Source organism: Ceratotherium simum, chromosome 1, assembly GCF_057802395.1.
Source record: "Ceratotherium simum simum isolate JZ-2026a chromosome 1, ASM5780239v1, whole genome shotgun sequence".
Classification (NCBI taxonomy): Eukaryota; Metazoa; Chordata; class Mammalia; order Perissodactyla; family Rhinocerotidae; genus Ceratotherium; species Ceratotherium simum.
The window spans coordinates 79,809,610-79,830,308 of NC_141900.1; the positions used below are offsets into that span (position 1 = coordinate 79,809,610).

The following is a 20,699-nucleotide window of genomic DNA, read 5'->3' on the forward strand; positions in this document are numbered from 1 at the left end:
GAAATAGAGACCAAAAAAACAATAGAAAAATTAATAAAACCAAGAGCTGGTTCTTTGAAAAGATCAACAAAATAGACAAACCTTTAGCTAGACTCACCAAGAAAAACAGAGAAGGCACAAATAAGTAAAATCAGAAATGAAAGAGGAGAGGTTACAACAGACACCTCAGAAATACAAAAGATTATAAGAGAATACTATGAAAAGCTATATGCCAACCAATTCGACAATCTGGAAGAAATGGATAAATTCTTAGAATCATACAACCTTCCAAAACTGGATCAAGAAGAAGTAGAGAATTTGAATAGACCAATCACCAGTAAGGAGATCGAAACAGTAATCACAAACCTCCCCAAAAATAAAAGTCCAGGACCAGACGGCTTCCCTGGTGAATTCTACCAAACATTCAAAGAAGACTTAATACCTATCCTTCTCAAACTCTTCCAAAAATTGAGGAGGGGGAAGCTCCTAACTCATTCTACGAAGCTGACATTACCCTGATACCAAAACCAGACAAGGACAACACAAAAAGAAAATTACAGGCCGATATCACTGATGAACATCGATGCGAAAATCCTCAACAAAATACTAGCAAATCTCATACAACAATACGTTAAAAAGATTATACACCATGATCAAGTGGGATTTATTCCAGGTATGCAGGGATGGTTTAACATTCGCAAATCAATCAACGTAATACACCACATTAATAAAATGAAGAACAAAAATCACATGATCATCTCAATAGATGCAGAGAAAGCATTTGACAAGATCCAGCATCCATTTATGATAAAAACTCTGAATAAAATGGGTATAGAAGGAAAGTACCTCAACATAATAAAGACCATATATGAGAAACCCACAGCTAATATCATCCTCAATGGTGAAAAACTGAAAGCTATCCCTCTAAGAACAGGAACCAGACAAGGATGCCCACTGTCACCACTCCTATTTAACATAGTATTGGAAGTCCTAGCCAGAGCAATCAGGCAAGAGAAAGAAATAAAAGGGATCCAAATTGGAAAGGAAGAAGTGAAACTGTCACTATTTGCAGATGACATGATTTTATATATAGAAAATCCTAAAGAATCCACCAGAAAACTTTTAGAAGTAATAAACGAATATGGTAAAGTTGCAGGATACAAAATCAACATACAAAAATCAGTTGCATTTCTGTACACTAACAACGAAGTAGCAGAAAGAGAAATTAAGAATACCATCCCATTTACAATTGCAACAAAAAGAATAAAATACCTAGGAATAAACTTAACCAAAGAGGTGAAAGATCTGTACACCGAAAACTATAAAACATTTCTGAAAGAAATTGAAGAAGACACAAAGAAATGGAAAGATATTCCGTGCTCTTGGATTGGAAGAATTAACATAGTTAAGATGTCCATACTTCCTAAAGCCATCTATAGATTCAATGCAATCCCTATCAAAGTTCCAACAACATTTTTCACAGAAATAGAACAAAGAATCCTAAAATTTATATGGAACAACAAAAGACCCCGAATAGCTAAAGGAATCCTGAGAAAAAGAACAAAGCTGGAGGTATCACACTCCCTGATTTCAAAATATACTACAAAGCTATAGTAACCAAAACAGCATGGTACTGGCACAAAAACAGACACACAGATCAATGGAATAGAATCGAAAGCCCAGAAATAAACCCACACATCTATGGACAGCTAATCTTTGACAAAGGAGCCAAGAACATACAATGGGGAAAAGAAAGTCTCTTCAACAAATGGTGTTGGGAAAACTGGATAGCCATATGCAAAAATGAAAGTAGACTCTTACCTTACACCATACACAAAAATTAACTCCAAATGGATTAAAGACTTGAATGTAAGACCTGAAACTGTGAAAGTTCTAGAAGAAAACATAGGCAGTACGCTCTTCGACATCAGTCTTAGCAACATCTTTTCAAACACCACATCTGACCGGGCAAGAGAAACAATAGAAAAAATAAACAAATGGGACTACATCAAACTAAAAAGCTTCTGCACAGCAAAGGAAACCATCAACAAAACGAAAAGACAACCTAACAATTGGGAGAAGATATTTGCAAACCATACATCTGATAAGGGCTTAATCTCCAAAATATATAAAGAACTCATGCATCTCAACAACAAAAACTACCAACCCAATTAAAAAATGGGCAAAAGACCTGAACAGACATTTCTCCAAAGAAGATATACAGATGGCCAACAGACACATGAAAAGATGTTCAAAATCACTAACTATCAGGAAATGCAAATCAAAACTACAATGAGATATCACCTCACGCCCGTCAGAATGGCTATAATTAACAAGACAGGAAACAACATGTGTTGGAGAGGTTGTGGAGAGAAGGGAACTCTCATACACTGCTGGTGGGAGTGCAAACTGGTGCAGCCACTATGGAAAACAGTATGGAGATTCCTCAAAAAATCAACGATAGAACTACCATATGATCCAGCTATTCCACTGTTGGGTATTTATCCAAAGAACTTGAAAACACCAATTTGCAAAGGTACATGCACCCCTGTGTTCATTGCAGCCTTATTCACAATAGCCAAGACTTGGAAGCAACCTAAGTGCCCATCATGGGACGAATGGATAAAAAAGCTGTGGTATATATACACAATGGAATACTACTCAGCCATAAGAAACGATGAAATCCAGCCATTTGTGACAACATGGATGGACATTGAGGGCATGATGCAAAGTGAAATAAGTCAGAGGGAGAAGGTCAAATACCGTATGATTTCCTTCATTAAGTAGTAGATAATAACAACAATAAACAAACACATAGGGACAGAGATTGGATTCGTGGTTACCAGAGGGGAAGGGGGGAGGGAGGAGGGTGAAAGGGATAATTGGGTACATGTGTGTGGTGATGGGTTGTAATTAGTATTTTGGTGGTGAACATGATGTAATCTATGCAGAAATAGAAGTACAATGATGTACACCTGAAATTTTTACAATGTTATAAACCAATGTTACTGCAATAAACAAAAAATTAAAAAAATATATATATATATATAGTTCCTAGCACGGCAAATGGCACGCCATAGGCTCTGGTTTAAAACATTTTTTTTGAATGAATGAATGACCTCAAGTGATTCTTCTATAACGCTGTTCTGTTTCACCTGATTTCTTTAATCTTAGGTGGAGAGCTCTTCATGTATTTGAAACTCATCACTAGTTTTCCTACCTGAAGTTCTCCTACTCTCTGAAACTCTCAGTTTATTTAGAAATAGTGTATTCAGTTAACGTCCTGCTCTTCAGAACAGTGTTTTTGATGTTATTTCATTCAAAGGGGAAAGGGCCTTGGTGCAAAACCCCAGCTCTCTCAAGGACATCCCTGAGGGTAAGACCCTGAAGATTTAGCCAGACATGAAATCCCCACAAATTCGAATGAAGCTTTTCTTTGTCTAACTCCTCGAGGTTTACTTCCTCCCCGCTGACTCTGTATGTGAGGCAGAGCTCTGGGGACAGACAGGGAGAGGACAAAAAGCTGTTTGGTGTATTTACTTCTTTATTTACTGGAGTGCCTGTGGCAGACTATCCATGGAAAACTCTCCCGTGGGCAGAGAGGTGAGCACTGCACCATCCTGTAGATGACGGGAAATTTTGCATTGTGTGGAGCATCAACCTGAGGATGCTGAAGGGCCTTTAATTGTATAAAAAGAAATTTGACTTTGTGTAAATATTGTGGGGGAGGCTGATAATAAAACATCAAGAATGTCAAAAAAAAAAAATATAATGATCAACACCTGAAATTTATATAACATTCTAAACCAATGTTACTGCAATAAAAAAAAAAATAATAATAATAATATCCCCTTTATCACTCATTGTTATCAGAAAGCCCAAATCAGTTAATTATATTGAGAGCTCAACAGGTTCCACATTCCACCCAAGGTGCTGGTTCCCTAGTTCCATTCCATTTGGGTGCTTTCCCAGATCGGAGTATCAATGTGACACAAGTTGTATTTCCTAATTGATTATGTTGAACTCAATATTGTTGTAAAAAAAAACAACAACTGCCACAACAGAATTTCTTTACTCATTAATACATTATTGATCTCCATATATTAGTTGTGGCAGAGGGGACCAGGCCTTAATCAACTTTGATCCTTTTCAAATAGCATAGATGTTTTCTTAACTGCCATATACCCCACATATAATACTTGGTATTTCAAGGGCAGAATTAGTTTCATATGCCAGGATATGAACACAGGCCATGAAAGTCAATCAGGTGTTTAATTTATATCTCTAAAGGGAAACATTTTTTCCCCAAAGAACAAAAATAAAAGAAGTTTTATTTGTAATTTAATCTTTTGTTTTTTTAACAATTTGAGATATAATTCACATCCCATACAGTGCACACAAATCAAAGTATACACTTTACTGATTTTTAATATACTCACAGAGCTGTGACACCATTACCACACTCAACTCTACAACATTTTTATCACCCCAAAAAAGAAACCCCAAACTCACTAGCAGTCACTCCCACTTCCCCTCAAACCCTCCAGCCCAAGGCAACCACTAATCTACTTCTTCGATACATAGATTTGCCTAGTCTGGACATTTCAAATAAAATCATAAAATATGTGGTCTTTTGTGTCTGGCGTCTTTCACTTAGCTAACATTTTCCAGGTTCGTCCATGTTGTAGTATGTATCAGTACTTCATTTCTTTTTTATTGCCAAGTAATATTCCATTGTATGGATATGCCACATTATGTTTATTCATTTATTAGTTGATAGATATTATGGCTTATTTTGACTTTTGGCTATTACAAATAACGCTGCTATGAACATTTGTTTACAAGTTTTTATGTGGACATATGTTTTCATTTCTCTTGGGTGTATACCTAAAAGTGGACCTGCTAGGTCATATGGCATTTTGGGGAACTGTCAAACTGTTTTCCCAAACAGCTGCACCATTTTATACTACCACCAGCAGTTTATGAGGGTTCCAATTTCTCCACATCCTCACCAACAGTTCTTATTATTTTTTATTATAACTATACTGGTGGATATGAAGTGGTATCTCATTATTGGTTTGATTTGCATTTCCCTGATAGCTAATGATGTTGAGCATCTTTTTATGTGCTTATTGGCCTTTTGTATATCTTCTTTGGATAACTATCAACTCAGATCCTTTGTCCCTTTTTTAAACTGGGTTATTTGTCTTTTTACGGAATTATAATAGTTCTTTATGTATTCTAAATACAAATTCCTCCCTTACTTGATATATGATTTGCCAAAATTTTCTCTCATTCTGTGGGTTATCTTTTTGTTTTCTTGATGGTGTCCTAAGAAGCACAAAAGTTTTAAATTTTGATGATTTCCAATTTGTCTATTTTTTTCCTTCTGTTTCTTGTGCTTTTGGTGTTATTTACTTAAGAAACCATTGCCTAATCCAAGGTCACGAAGATTTACGCTTATGTTTTCTTCTAAAAGTTTTACAGTGTTTGCTCACACATTTAGGTCTTTGGTCCATTTTGAGTTAACTTTTAGATATGGTGTAAGGTAGGGATCCAACTTCATTCTTTTGCATGTGGATATCCAGTTGTTCCAGCACCATTTGATGAAAAGATTCTTTTCCTCTGTTGAATTGTCTTAGCATCCTTTTCAAAAATCAATTGACCATAAATAGCGAGGGCTACTTCTGGACTCTCAATCTATTCTTGTTTTATTCTTTTTCATGCTATTGTAAATTGAACTGTTTTCTTAGTGTCATTTTTATTTCATTCATTGATATTATATAGAAACACAATTGATTTTTGTATATTAATATTGTATCCTGCAACTTTGCTGAATTCATTTACTAGGTTCTAATGTTTTCTTAAGAGTTCCTTTGGATTTTCTACATATAAGATCATGCCATCGGCAAACAGAGATAGTTTTACTTCTTCTCTTCCAATCTCGATGTGTTTCATTCATTTCTTGCCAAATTGCCCTGGCTAGACCCTCCAGTACAAGTTGAATAGAAGTGGCAAGAACAGACATCCTTCTCTTGTTTCTGATATTAGGGGGAAATCCTTCAGGCTTTCATCACTAAGTATGATGCTAGCTATGGTTTTTCATTGATCCTCTACATCAGGTTGAAGAAATCCCCTTCTATTCCTAGTTTGATGAGTGTTTTTAACATGAAAGGGTATTGGATTTTGTTAAATGCTTTTGCTGTGACTAATGAGGCGATCATGTGGATTGTGGTTTAATCTTACCTATTCCCTTTTCTAAACACTCAAGAGAAAACTATAAGAAATGACCTTTACTAAATAAATCATAATTTTATAAACAAAGCACAAAATAGCATTATTGCAATGGTTTGTATATAGGTAATCTAAAATCTAAGTGAATCAATTTGAAAAATACAAAAATATAGCTGCCTAAGGAAATTTTTTCTTACTAAAAAGATATAACATTATCTGCTGATTATAGGAAAAAATATTCTTGTAAGAAAAAAGTTGCACAATAAATTAATGAATAGCACTATCATTATCATTTTTACATACACAGGAAAAAAAATACATGGTAGAATTATTAAAGTTATCTGGTAATTACTGGCATCTCCTGTTTCAAATGGTTTCATATTAAAATAGAGATAGATATTTCAAAAATGCCATTGCATTGACTTAATCAAAACATATTATGCTCTAAAATAGCACATTAGCAAGCATGTTCATTGCATAAATGTCCATAGCTGTGTTGCCTGGAAAGATAAGAACAAAATGTAATTTTCAATTATGGTTTCATTGTGCTCTGTGTAGTATATACAATGCCTTCTGCTTTAATCCGTTCCAATATTGGTCCATAGATCTCCTTTGAAAAGGGCCCCATCAGACCTTTAGCTTGAATTTCACCTGAAATAAAATAAATTTGTAATTACCATTTTAAAGGTAGTGTTAAAGGTTAACTTCCACAGCAGGAGTCTCCATACAGCAGTAAACTCAGAGTCAATGAATTGTTGGAGACCTAGGCATTTTTAAAATAGCTGCTTAAATGTCCCCTACTAAATTATTACTTAGTCAACACTCTGTAAAGAAAAGGTGTTAATTTTAGATTGAAAACACAGCTGGACTTAGGAACAATGTCAGAATTCATACATTTAACTGTATGAACTACTGCCAAGACACAGAATAAAGTACAGTAAAAAGGTAATGTAAACCTAACTAATCTGCTTTATTTGCTGATGTTATTATTTTTTTTTTTTTTTAAAAAGCATGACACCAACAGAAGGAATTAAAACCAATTTGATTATTTGGGCACAGGCATCTGTTAGGATGGTTGAAACTGTAAGTCTGGGCACTTTTCCTAAAGGCCATGATGACCTCATCCCTTAATACAGTCACATGTCGCTTAACGAAATGGATACATTCTGAGGAATGTGTCGTTAGGTGATGGCATCATTGTATGATCATAGAATATACTCACACAAACCTAGATGGTTTAGCCTACTACACACCTAGGCTACATGGTACTAATCTAATGGGGCCACCATTGCCATTGACCAAAATGTCACAGTGCGTGACTATACTTCTTCCTTCTGGTTCCTCAATAACTAAGTAGGTGGTTTAATTTGATGTTAGCTGATATGCTATTATAGATATGTTTTCTCATTATTGTACATTTATATACTTTGATGTTTTCTCTCCCCTCATGCTTTCACAAGGGCCAAATGGGGTATTATATTCAGAGTTAATACTTATTGAATGTATATGTGACCTTAAGGGGAGAGTGGAAAGTTGAAATTTGAATCCTTTAGTCCAAAATATTTATTAAGTACTGATAACATGCTGAGATATGAAGATTAATAAAACATGGCCTATATTCTTGAAGATCTGGAAGTGAATATCCTCCGCTATTTCGGTGTTACCGCCCCAAAAATATGAAAAACCAAGGAAAGAAAGGAAGGGAGGCAACATTCTCTGGGGGCCCTTTATGTGTTATTTCGCTTAAGAGTCATGACAACTCTGTGAATTAGAGATAACAATCCCCACATTAAAAATGGAGAAACTCTGGGGCCGGCCCGGTGGCACAGTGGTTAAGTGCACATGCTCCACTTCAGTGGCCCAGGGTTCACAGGTTTGGATCCTGGGTGCGCACCAATGCACCAGTGGTCAAGCCATTCTGTGGCGGGGTTCCTCCATATAAAGTAGAGGAAGATGGGCATGGATGTTAGCTCAGGGCCCATCTTCCTCACAAAAACAAATAAATAAATAAAAATAAAAAAAATTAAAATGGGGAAACCCTGGCTCAGAAATGCTGAGTAATTTGCATCCCATCACTCAGCCATCTTGTGACTGAACTGGGACAGAAATCAGGTCTAACTCCAAAGCCCATGTTCTTTACTCACTACAAGGTGACCTCCAGTCACCTCCAGTTAGCCAGCACTTGGATCTTCTGAGATAGCTCACTTTTTGTGAATGCCACTGTTATGCTCAAGAGTAATTATTTGATGTCCAGGCACTGAACGACTTGGAGATGATATGGCCATAGACTCAGTCCTCCAATGAAAGAACTTACCATCAAGTAACATCTTGGCCACCATAGCAGTGGGTAACCCCACAGTTTTAGCCATGGCTGAAAAGCCATTGACATCCCCATAAACCACAAGATCAATAGTTTTACTTTCTAGATGTCCAGAAGGATGTCTGATTCCAAAGCTGTCTCTCATCACAATCATATCTTTCTCTCCAGGGCCTTAAAATAAATAAACAAAAGTTTTTAAATGCTACTATCATCACAACTCCAATATTGTATTTCACCTCCTGCTCCTGCCCTTCTGTTCTCACAAGTTTCCCCTCCCATTATATATGGTCCTTAAACAATTATCTATACTGCTTTTTAGTCCAAAGAACAAGTGAAAAACTCAAGGAAATTATAACTCTGATCACGTTCCTCTGTCCAGGTTGGTATCACCACGGCCTGGCTATGGACATGAGGGCACTGCTGTAGAGGCCACCTACTTTTCTCCCCAAAATGCTCCTTTAACATTTCCCTAATGCATTAAAAATTAAAAGTAAAACTAATATTTTTTTCCTTTCCTATGTTACTGAAGTCCATTCTTACTTAATATTTCTCTTGTTCTTCCCTCTGGAAAAACAGCCCAAGTGCTCTTTCCCTCATATAGGACTTCTCCATTCCTACTGCTTCTTCTTCCGGGATGTTTAGCTAATACCCCATAGCCTACCATAGGAAAGTTTCGTGACCAAATGCTTGGAGAGCGCATCCACAACAGATTCTGCTGGAGGGACTTGTTCATCCCCAAGTAAGCCCAACCTGAGGAGCACAAGAGATGGCTGCATTAGTTCAAGGCCTATACACATTCTCGCTTGGAAGAAGAAGGGAGCTCCTTGGATTTTATCTTGAAAGGGCAGAATCACAGGATGACAGTCCCAGTTAAGTTATAGGACTCTCCTAAATTGCAAAATATAGCAATGAACAATAGTAATGTTTTAACCTTTAGAATTATCCCCAGACTCCCCAAGGCAGTGCTCCCTGGAGCAGAACTAACACATTGTAAATTCACGCAGTTGCAAGCTTTCTATGAGATTAATTTACAGGTGAGTTCTCCCACATTAGGGATACCAGCATAATGTGCCACAGCTGTGTGGATAAGTGTTTTAAAGTTGTTGGAAGAAGACTTGGAGAATCTCCTACAAGAGAGAAAAAATATCTCACCTTTCTCAGAAACTGAGTAGTAAAGTGTCTCAAAATAAGTATTACCCAAGTTATAATCGCCATTGAATTTCTCTCTTTATCTACTTTTTATCCCCACATGAACATGGTACATGGTAATCTCTCTATAACGAGCCAACACTAGAGCAGCAAATTAATCAGACAATGTAAAATGTTTGGTTCTATCTTGACTTTTCTTTGACTAGAAAGGACTAAGTAATCATTGATCCAGTATTTTTCTCTAAGTTGATTGGTGGGTGCCTACCATTCAGCAGCCTCCAGCTGAGTATCATCTCCTCCTAGTTTCTTAAGGACAGCTTCTTTAAGCACATCATGCTTGGAGGAGGGTGAAATCCCAACTAGATCACAGAGGAGTTCTTTCTGGTTAGAAAAATAAAGATAAAAATTCTAAGTTCCTAATAAAATAAAAAATAAGTTGAGAAATTATCCTATTAAGACATTGGACCTCAAATGTACCTCAAATTTTAAATTAGAAATAATTAGAAACAGTAAATTGTAACACATACATGTGCATACATATATGTTCTCACACCCACACACCAATAAACGCATGGTATTCCAGAATGATATTTCAGCAATAAAAATGGGTCATAACATCAAATCAATACTAAACAGATGGTACCATATTTACCATCACATTTCCTGCCTTTGCATGTCCTCTCCATCACTTTTTCATCCATTCTCCCTCATCCCCCAGCAGTCCATTTTGGCCAGGATAAAGTGGAAGGAGCTTATTACTGTGGTTGCTAGTAGCAACCAGAGTTCTTCTGTAGGTTCAAGAGATGAGAAAGACCTTGCAGATAATAAAATCTCAAAGGAAGAACACTTAAACAGTGGTCACAGCTTTTTCTGCTTTCTGAACAAGACTTTTTCACAGGCTCCCAAGGAAAAAGTTATGCTCTAGATTAAGGATCAATAAACTGGTTCACAGGCCAAAGTCAGCTCGCCATCTGGTTTTATAAATAAAATATGTTATTGGAACACAGCCATGCTCATTTGTTTATGTATTGTCTATGGCAGAATTGAGTAGTCTGACAGAGACTGTGAGGCCCATAAAGCCTAATATATTTGCAATCTGGTCTTCTACAAAAAAAGGTTGCCAACCCCATTCTAGATTGTAGCTAACAAGATATTTGGACCAGCCTCAAGAATGTCTGCACCAGATTTCCTAATCCAGCTGCTTCAGCCTCAGATTCACTTTATAGATATTTATTCACTCCTGTCTAACGAGTAGATTTGTGAAAGGTAAAATTTAGTTTGGAAAGGCTCTCAGAGATACAAAAAGCTGAATTTAAAAGCAACTGGCTAGCAAGAATACCAAAGTTTCTTTGGGAGACTTAATGAGTTTAGCAATATTGATCCTTTTCTCCTTGTGATCAATTTCTGGCATTTCTGCTGGAATACGGGCATTAATTCAACTTGGAGCTCAGCTAGTAACAAGCTAATTCCTGGCAGTTAATGGACCAAGTTATACTTTACGTTCAGTTCCAAACCTCCAAAGTCCCTTCCAACCCTGAGACCCTAGGATTTAGTACAACACAGATATGGGCATAAACTCAGTAACTGAAAACTCAAATTACTCATGGCTACAAATGGCCAAATGAAAAAACTGATGGGGTTCGGGGGTTGGGAATCCAGTTCTGTGATACCACCAGTAGCTCTCCTGCATTATCAGTTTTAGGAGGCCCAAGCTTAGCTCCTGTCACTGGGTCACCACTTAGACAAGAGGTAACCACAAGTGGTAACCACTCAGAGCTCAATGCAGAGAGCAAGTCCATTTCTTCCCAGGGCTGAGGGAGCAATCAAGTGGTAGAAGTTGCTGCAGGAAATAGGCCCAGTGAGTAAGCCTCCATGCTCTCTCCCTCCTCCCATATGGTGAAAGGAAAGGGGACTTTTGGGTTAAGGTTTATCTTCCTGCGCATAAGCCACAGAATGGGTTCTTTTGTTGGTCCAAACCAAAGTTCAAATCTGACCATATCAGAAGGCATTTCTGAAGAGCAGCAGACAATGTATAATTCTGGAGTCACTCACCCAGGTGACAGGGTTGGCCTCAGGTCCAAGGGCAGGGAATGTATCCCTGTCTAAAAGACCCAATTTTACAAATCCATTCAAGGCTTTGGCATATCCCTGTAACAAGAATTATTAAGCAGTATATGAAAATTTTCACTTTAAAGAAAAAAAACTAAAAAGATTTTTTGAAAAGAGGGATCTATCTTTGTAACTTGTTTAGAAATCAGGCTGAAAATAGTCATTTGTATTGCTTGTATGGATGCAACCACCTTCAGGTTCAAATCAAAATCAGCGGTGTCACATTTCCACTGCTTTATATAAGAGACCTTGCAAAACTTGAGTCTTTACTTCTGTTTCTGGATAACATGTGAGTGGTATTTTCTGGCAGCATAAGGGCAAATTTCCTTTTGTGTTTTATGCTTTCAGTTCAGCAGGATAGTATTTAATAGCACAGTTGTTCTCTTTCTTATAATGGAAGAAGGAGCTTGTAAGACTATTCCCCCAAAAAGCAGATAATCCATTCTACTGATCAAGAGCCACTATCCTAATGCATTTAAGGCGGAGGAAAAAATATCAGAGAAATTTTTCTAAAATGTCATCACTCTGATAAAAATTCCACATGGGTCCTTCATTGTCTACAGGACAAGTCTTAAGTCCTTGGCATATTATATAAAACCCATCCCAATACGCCCCTCCAGCCTGACTCATTATCACCATCTCACCATTCACCATTCCCCAAACATGCTGTGCTCTTCCAGAGACCTGGGCCTCTGTGCACGCTGCTCTTGTGCCTAGAATGTGGTAGCCACCATTCCTCACCTATGAAATGTTTACTCCTCCCTTAAGACCCAGCTTAGCATAACTTCCGAACCCCCTAGATGAGTGGGCACGCCTTTCTTCTCTGTACTTCTGTAGCATTTTGTATATATCTCTCTCACTGCGCTTAACACAAATCGTAATTAATTGTCTATTCAGCTGCTGTACTGTAGGTACAGAAAGCGGTGTGTGTGTTTGTGTGTGTGTGTGTGTGTGTGTGTGTGTCCTTCATCCCCATGCCCTCACCCCATTATCCAGCATTCCAGTGTGCTGAAAGAGAACAAATGACCGGATGAATAGATTCTGAATGAGAATGAAGCGAAGGAAGACCATAATAGCATGCTCCCCCTGTGAGCAAATCAGCGGGAAAAATGGGAAGACCAAAATAAGGGACTTTATTGTAGCTGCTGCAATTACTGAGAGAGAGAAAGAAAAGAAGGAGGAGGAGGAGGAGAAGGGCAGGAAATCATTTTGGAAAGCAATAAAGTTATTAAAATAAAAAATACTTCCTGTAGCCATTTAATGTGTGGTCAACCAGTAATTTTCACATTTCTGAAAGGCTGTATTATTCAAACTGTTCAAAGGTTACTAATTAAAGAATTCTCATTTATTTGCTCTAGCCCAATGTAAATATGCTACAAAGAGGAGAAACAAAAAAGCAATACCCCCAGCTTGCTTCTAGGATCTGACAAGTGCCAGAGATTCCTTCATCCCACATCTCAAACACCGAGACATTTCCAAACTATTTAATCTCAGAAATATATTTTTATGGTGACCTCTAGAAATGAATTTATTGTATGTATTGATTCACCAATAAGCATTTAGCAAACTGTGGCCACGTGTCAGACTTGTGCTAGCGGCTGAGGCTATAGAGATGAAAAATGTAGTCCTCACCCATGCAGAAACTGCAGAAACTGACCCAGAAGGGTCAGATAAGTGAAACAGATACTGCCTGGCACACAGTAAGCAAAACTACAGGACCACTGATGACTACACTACAGTAGGATATTATAGGTGCTATGACAGAGGTAAACACAGAGCTATGGGAGCACAGAGGAGGAGATGTTCACATAGATGTGGGGGAGGGGAGTCAAGGAGATGGAGTTAGGGAAGACCCCATGGGAAGGTGATATCAAGTTGGGTCTGGTAGGACAAGCAGGTGACGGGCAGGTACAGGAAAGTAGCCAAGGTCTCCCTGTCATACTTGGATGATAGTGCCTCATCTCCAATACTAGAAAGAATATTCCAGCTACTGAAAGGTTGCTGACATTGCTCAGCATGGTGGCCCTCATGGATATGAACACTGTGACATCTTCCATTGTCCGGGGTTCTGTGGGGATGGCTCTCATCCACACACATTCTTGAAAGCTTTATCCAATTCTTAAATCTCTTAAAATCCTCTATTCCTGGGTCTACATATTTGGCAAGAGACTATAACTAAAGCTATCAGAAAATCCTTATTCCTGGACCCCCCTGCACAGAAAAAAACGTTAAAACTTATATTCTTAGAACAAATTGAAGAAGACAGAATTAACAAATCTGCCAGACCTGGGGATGGTATGGCTTCAATTCAGACTAGAATTTCTGCTGTTTCTAAAGGCTTGTGGACCATCCATGTTCCTAGATCTCCTTCAGATGTTACCACTGACACCTCACTGGATTCCTGGACAGTGAGAATATCACATTCATGAGAGTAGAGGTATCTGCCCTCTGGGAGCTTAAAATCTATTTCAGGAGACAAGAAAAATATACATAAAAATCTAACTAAAAATGCTGGGATATAAATGCTAAGTGCCAATAAATGCAATAGAAGCTCTAAAGAGTAAGAAATGAAGTGGTCGTCTTCTCTTTAAGAAAGGGCCAGCCCTGTGGCATAGTGGTTAAGTTTGTGCACTCCACTTTGGCAGCCTGGGATTTGTGGGTTCGAATCCTAGGCATGGACTTACACACTGTTCATCAAGCCATGCTGTGGCGGCATCCCACATACAAAATAGAGGAAAATTGGCATAGATGTTAGCTTAGGGCCAATTTTCCTTACCAAAGAGAAAAAAAAAAAGAATAAATAGGTGTTAGACATGGAGAAATGAGGCAAACCAGAAGCCAGTCTTCATGTGCCGACACTGTGGAAATAACCTCTGCTCTTACATTAATTTTTTCAGTTATTCCCTTTCACACATGAATAACTCCACCAGTGTTCACTGATTCCCGATGCCTACCTCATGTAGGGAAGGGAGATGGGAAACGTCCTGGAGGAGGGAGCTGTGATTTTCGATAACATGGTATGGAAAGCCTCACTGAGAACAAAGTCCTGAAGGAGCCAAAGGAGACTGGGGCAGATATCTGGGGGAAATGTTCCAGGCAAAGATAACAGCCAGTGAAAAGAGAAGAGAAGGGGAAAGCATGCACAGGAATTGAAGGGTTATCACTGACAGGCCCCTGCATCTTATACCTTTCAGAAAAAAGATAATTAGTGAGTACTCGATAACACACACAAGACAAATCCCCTCTCTGGCCCTAGTCAGGAAATCTCACAGGGCAGAGAGATCTGAAATCAGATCTCCGATTTCCAGAGATGTATATATTTTAGGTATGCTGGTTGTAGTGGGTTGAGTACTGTCCCCCTCATAATTTATGGCCACCCAGAACCTCAGAATATGACCTCATTTGGATCTTTGTAGATATAATTAGTTAAGGATCCTGATATGAAAGCAACCTATATTTAGGGTGGGTCCTAAATCCAATGACTGGTGTCCTTATAAGAAGAGAGGACACAGCAAGACAAACACAAAAAGGTGATGTGGAGATGGAGGCAGAGATTGACCAATGTGTCTACTAGTTAAAGAATGCCAAGAATTGCCAGCAACCACCAGAAGTGAGGAGAGAAGCATGGGACAGTTTCTCCCTCAAAGCCTCCAGAAGGTACCAATCCTCCCACAATTTGATTTCAGATTTCTGGCCTTCTGAATGGTAAGAGAATAAATTTCTGTTGTTTTATGCCACCCAGTTTTGTTATGACAGCCCTAGAAAATTATTACACTGACTGTCTTGATCTGGTCATACTTGTAACTACTCTCTCGTGATTAATAAATGAGTAGTGAACATTTGTGTTTATGCTTCTAGAATCTACACTCCATTTTGTGGTGAAAACATTTTAGATTTGCTTTGGAGAAAGTGACGCTGACCTCATCTTCAGCTTCAGGGATATAAAACAGAGGCCAAAGCTGACTGGCACACTTTATTCCACTGACCTTAGGGGCTAATGAGACACAAATTATATTTTTAGCTGAGACTATTTTCTTTTTTATTCTCACTGGATTTGAACCTAAGAGGCTGGAGTTGCTGCCACTGTCCTGCCGCCATGTGGAGCCTGAGACTGCAGCCAATACTTGAAGGAAGAGCTGAGAGGTGAGGAGAAACCAAGTTCCAGTGAGGTCACTTGACCCCCAAATCTCACTCCACCTGAAGCTGGCCCTTCACCTGCCCCCTACTCCTCATGAGTCAAAAATTCCCTTTTTGCTCAAGCCATTTTGAGTTGTCCCCTAAAACATTCAATCAAGAGTCCTGAGAAAATAGACTCCAACCTGGTTTACCATTTTAATTATTCTGATCACTAAGAAAAATTAAGTGTACACATCACTTACATCAAAACAGACAACATGCTTCATGTAAAGCATAGCTGCTTACCTTGTATCTCAGTGTCCCCCGCAACAAAGTGTGAGCAGACGGAATGCCATAGATCTCGGCATATTTTGTACTGTCTCTGTTAGGATAGCCTTCCAAATTTAATCCAGGAAAATAATCCATGGGAGTAACCACATCAAGAAAGGAGACCCCGCCTGCAACATTCACAACCTGAGGAACATTGAAAAGGCACACCTGGGTTACAAAAAGCTGTCCCCTCTTTGGGTTTATCTGCATTATTTGCACAATAAAGACATTAAAGTTTTAAAAGAAAGCAATAGAGGATTTGAAAAATAATTTTTAATGAAACTACCATAATCAGCACCCCATACTCAAGCCGTTCCACTAATCATAATTCACAAGGTTATTGTTCTCCCAAGCTTTAAAATCTGATTAAAGCATTTCATTTTCACTAAGATCTTGTTTTCTATTTTTTCCTGCCTCTAGATAAGGCAGTACTGAATTATGCCCCACTAGAGTTTTGTTTTGTTTATAAATAAATAATAAGCTAAAAGAAACAGATTCTCATTTAAATGACTGCTATGCTCAAATAGCAATGGCAATATTCTCGCTCTGTTCTTTTCTTTACTCCCACGCCACTTCTGAACGCCACATCAGTCACCAGTCTCATACATTTCACTCACACAGCTAGCATTTACAGAGCACCTTCCATGAATGTGCCAGGGATCACACTCATTGTGGAGGGCGTAAGGAGAGTGACAAATATCATACACTTCATGTTTCCATTCCCTCCTTTATTCATTGAATGTCTACCAATTGCCAGGAGCTGTGCTAGAGCAACTATAAGGAGCTCACGGCCTAGACTAGTCAACCTACAGTGCACGTTGGGAACCAGGAGGGAGGGAGATCTCCCCTCGCAACAAAGACAGCGCAATGAACATACGATGAAACTCAAAATAGTGCTACCTCCCGATCTCACCACTGGTGAGAAGTTACATCACCGATTACCCAGCTCTTTTGGTTGCTCAGTACTCCCCTTACCCACACCTCTCCCCCCAGCACACACACACGAAATGCAGTGAGGCATTTTTTTTCCTTTAATTTTGATTAAAGGACTAAATTTTTCTTTTAGTTTCTGAGGTTTATGATCATCCTTGAGATAATGGAAAACAACCTGGAGTGATAAAATCATGGCTGAGCATTCTGGTTGGGGCTGCTGGTGGAACTGAGTTTTGTCCTGCTTATACCACTGGGAACAATTTCCAACCACGTGTCTACAGCTGCACAAAACAACACTGCACGAGGGAGCTGCCACTGAACTTTCAGATGGATTCTGAGGAATTCACCCAAAGGAGTGTTTGGCTAAACTTAAGATTCCCAGAGTTTATTTGTGGATGGGTTCTGCATGTGCCTTGGTATGAGAGAGAAAACAGAAACGTATGTGTACATAGCTGAAGACCCAGAAGGAGATGGGTTATGCTGACTGCAGTATCACGTCTTTGCAGAGTGCCAAGCACTATCGAAAATTCCAACAGTGAGAATGTGAAGGAAGGGAAGAATGCTTTTCATTTAATTTTCGTACAAAACTCTTCTGGACTGCACAGTAAACATTTCCAGAGGGACCACTTCTGCACTGTTTCTTTAATACAAATTTCTTCTATCTGGATTCTAAATTAAAAAACAAAACCTAATAAGAAGGTAATTACCCTTTAGGGTCTCTCTCCACACCCATCTCACTTCTATAACCTTTGGTGATTCTAAAGTTTTGCTTACTTGTTTGAAGGTTAGGACTTTTTTGAGGAAAAATTCAATAAAGACTACTATATTCTAGCACTTTACTAATCAGAAATAAATCAGCTGCTTCATAAATCTATCAGGAGATCTTTGTGAAAAACATAGGCAAATGTAAGCTGAACAGTAAGGATTCATTTAGAGACGGACAGCTGCTGAAGCAACCTGACCCCAAAATTACTGGATAATCATCAACATTTGATACCAACTCAGAGTTGCATTTCTAGTGACATATCACAGGGTTCATTAATAAGCCTTGTCCTGTTTAATATTTTATTAATGACTTGGATGAAGACAGAAAGACATTTATCTATTTGGTGGAGAATACGCATTTTTTTCTGACTTGACAATGCTCACACTCAAGACCCACTCTCAGCAGAATCAGTGGCTCATTACTCACTACTGTTGCAGGCTGCTCGAAGGCCAACTCTTTCCCACACACATGCACCCACACCCACACGTCTCCCAACCATTGAGAATCACTGACAATAAGCTTCCTTGCTAAACTAACAAGACATTTAACACAGGAAATATATAGACAATCATTTATTCAGGGCCCACTCTGTGCTAGGTGACTTATATACATTACCTTTAATCCATGTAATAACCCACTTTTCAGAGGTGAAAACAGAGGCTGAGAGAGTCACCCAGAGGCAGATTTGAACACGCCTATCTGACTTCAGTGTCCATGTTCTTTCTACCATACCATACTGTCTCCTTAATTGTGCTTATTTGTGGATCAGTTTTTGAGAAGGATATTGATTGACAAGGTACAGCGTTCCAGATTATGCCACCGGTGATGTACCTGAAGTTGAGTTAAGAATGGTTGCAGGCAAAGGAGAGAGCAGCAACTTTTGATTTCCTACAAAGGAGGGGCTGGGTGCTGCAGTCAAGCTAGGGGCATGCAATGGGCAGAGAGCTAGAAAACCCATCTCAAGGCTGTGTTCACAGAGCAAGCATGATCCTTACTTAGGAATATTTGTTTAGCTTCGAGTAGCTTGGGAGAGGAGGCTGAAGGAGATGATGACAAAGCTCTGCCATGTCACTCCCAGGCGCCCCCAATGTCCCACCACTCATGAAGTGAATAGCACTAAGAGAAGACATGATCACTATCTCCAAATATGAAGAAGGAAATCAGATTCATTAGAATTAGGATTAGAAGTTAGAAGTTAGAAATAGTACTAGTGGCTGGAAATTACTACAAGGATGTAGGACAACAAGATATGTCCTAATTCATAGGCCTAAGTTGCTGGAAAAGTTTAAGGCTTCAACTTTAAGCAGAAGTCAGAGAGGTCACCTGGCTCCCCCATCATGATTCTGCGATTATGTAAGGCCTGCTCCATGGTGGAGAGTGACAGTGGCAGAGGGGATGGAGGGACAAGAATACAAGAGAAGCTTTAAGAAGTTTAACAGTCTGGGTTGGGAGACAGACTGATACACTTGAATTATTGAGTGAATAATACAGCATCTGGAGAATTCTTAGACACAGACAATCAAAGTGTGGGAGTTCAGACAAAAGAATAGTGAGCGGGGGCTGGAGGGGTCAGGAAAAGCTGCATCCACAAGAGGAAACTTGAGTGAGACCTTGAAAAAAGTATCATTTTAGCAAAGAAAAGAAAAGCATCATGTTTTCTGTTGGTGTCCTTCAGTGTCAGGGAGATGCAAAAAGCACTCCTTTTTACAAAAGGAGTTCAGGATGAAAGGGAAAAACTTCAAATTCAACAAATACAACTTCTGCTGCCTGAAAATCACCTCTTGCTTTTCCTGAGCTCTTATCACCATCGATTTCTTTATGCAGCTAGTATTTGCTAGGGACTTAGGACACGCCCCACAATTGTAATCTATGTGACCTCATTGAGCCCTACTGCAAGCACCTTGCCAGGTGGTATTATCATGCTTATCTTCAGACAAGGAGCCCAAAGCTCAGAGAGATTAAACGATTGTTCTAGTGCCACCCAGTCAGAATGGCAGAACTAGAACACAAAGCCAAGCCCACCGACATCAAATCCCTTGATCTTTCTGTTACACAGATTGCACTATGCTGACCCTTTCATGGTTATCATCTTTATCATTTATATGGCCTCCTGAAAATAAGCATTTTGCTCAAGTGAAGCAAGAATTTTTCCTGCATGTTAGTTGATACCAAACATAGGCCAGTCTCTTTTCCACGACGGCAGAAGGTGGAAGGAGCTGTTGGAATGCAACAGGAGATAGGCTGTGGCATATAAAAAGATGTGTGCCTGATAGAAAATCAGACTGAGTTTCCTGCCCAACCTTCATGATTCATAGAATTGGAGAACTGGATGGAACATCAGTGCCCACACTACACACAAGGAGACTGATGCTCAGTGGACCTTTACAATTGCCTGGCCTTTGGTGACACTGTGAGGGATGCCGGCACTTGGACCAGAACTCAGGGGTCCTGTTTCATATCCTGAAACATGTGAATCTATCTTTCCAGCATCAAATTTATGTGTCCGCTTGTTTAGTAGAGTTTTAAGTATAGCTGTGATCCTCTGGTCACTAAATCGGTTCTTCTTAAATTCAGCTACACATTAGACTCACTCGGGGAATTTCTAAAGGTCCCAAAACCCAGGTGATCCAGAATCTCTAGGGAAGAGGCCAAGGCATCGCTATTTTTTAAACTGCCCTGGTGATCCCAATGTGCCACCAAGGCTGTCACTTTACTCCTTTGTTTATACAGGAAATACATTTCAATCCACAGATACACTAAGAA

The 20,699-nt window shown here is 39.0% G+C and overlaps 1 protein-coding gene across 3 annotated transcripts in view; it reads right to left on the reverse strand.

The window, feature by feature from the left end:
- Nucleotides 1-4,232: 4,232 nt before the first annotated feature.
- Nucleotides 4,233-20,699, reverse strand: part of AASS (aminoadipate-semialdehyde synthase) — a 55,262-nt gene continuing 38,795 nt past the window's right edge. For 2 of the 3 annotated variants that reach the window (XM_004418755.2, XM_087430150.1), the window contains 6 exons: nt 16,214-16,381; nt 11,735-11,830; nt 9,948-10,063; nt 9,195-9,283; nt 8,528-8,704; nt 4,233-6,864 (listed from right to left, as the gene is read on the reverse strand). In XM_004418755.2, coding sequence (XP_004418812.1) covers nt 6,746-6,864; nt 8,528-8,704; nt 9,195-9,283; nt 9,948-10,063; nt 11,735-11,830; nt 16,214-16,381 — 765 coding nt within the window. In that variant the 3' untranslated portion in view covers nt 4,233-6,745. The remainder of the gene's footprint in view (nt 6,865-8,527; nt 8,705-9,194; nt 9,284-9,947; nt 10,064-11,734; nt 11,831-16,213; nt 16,382-20,699) is intronic. The other variant, XM_087430163.1, reaches the window with a different exon arrangement.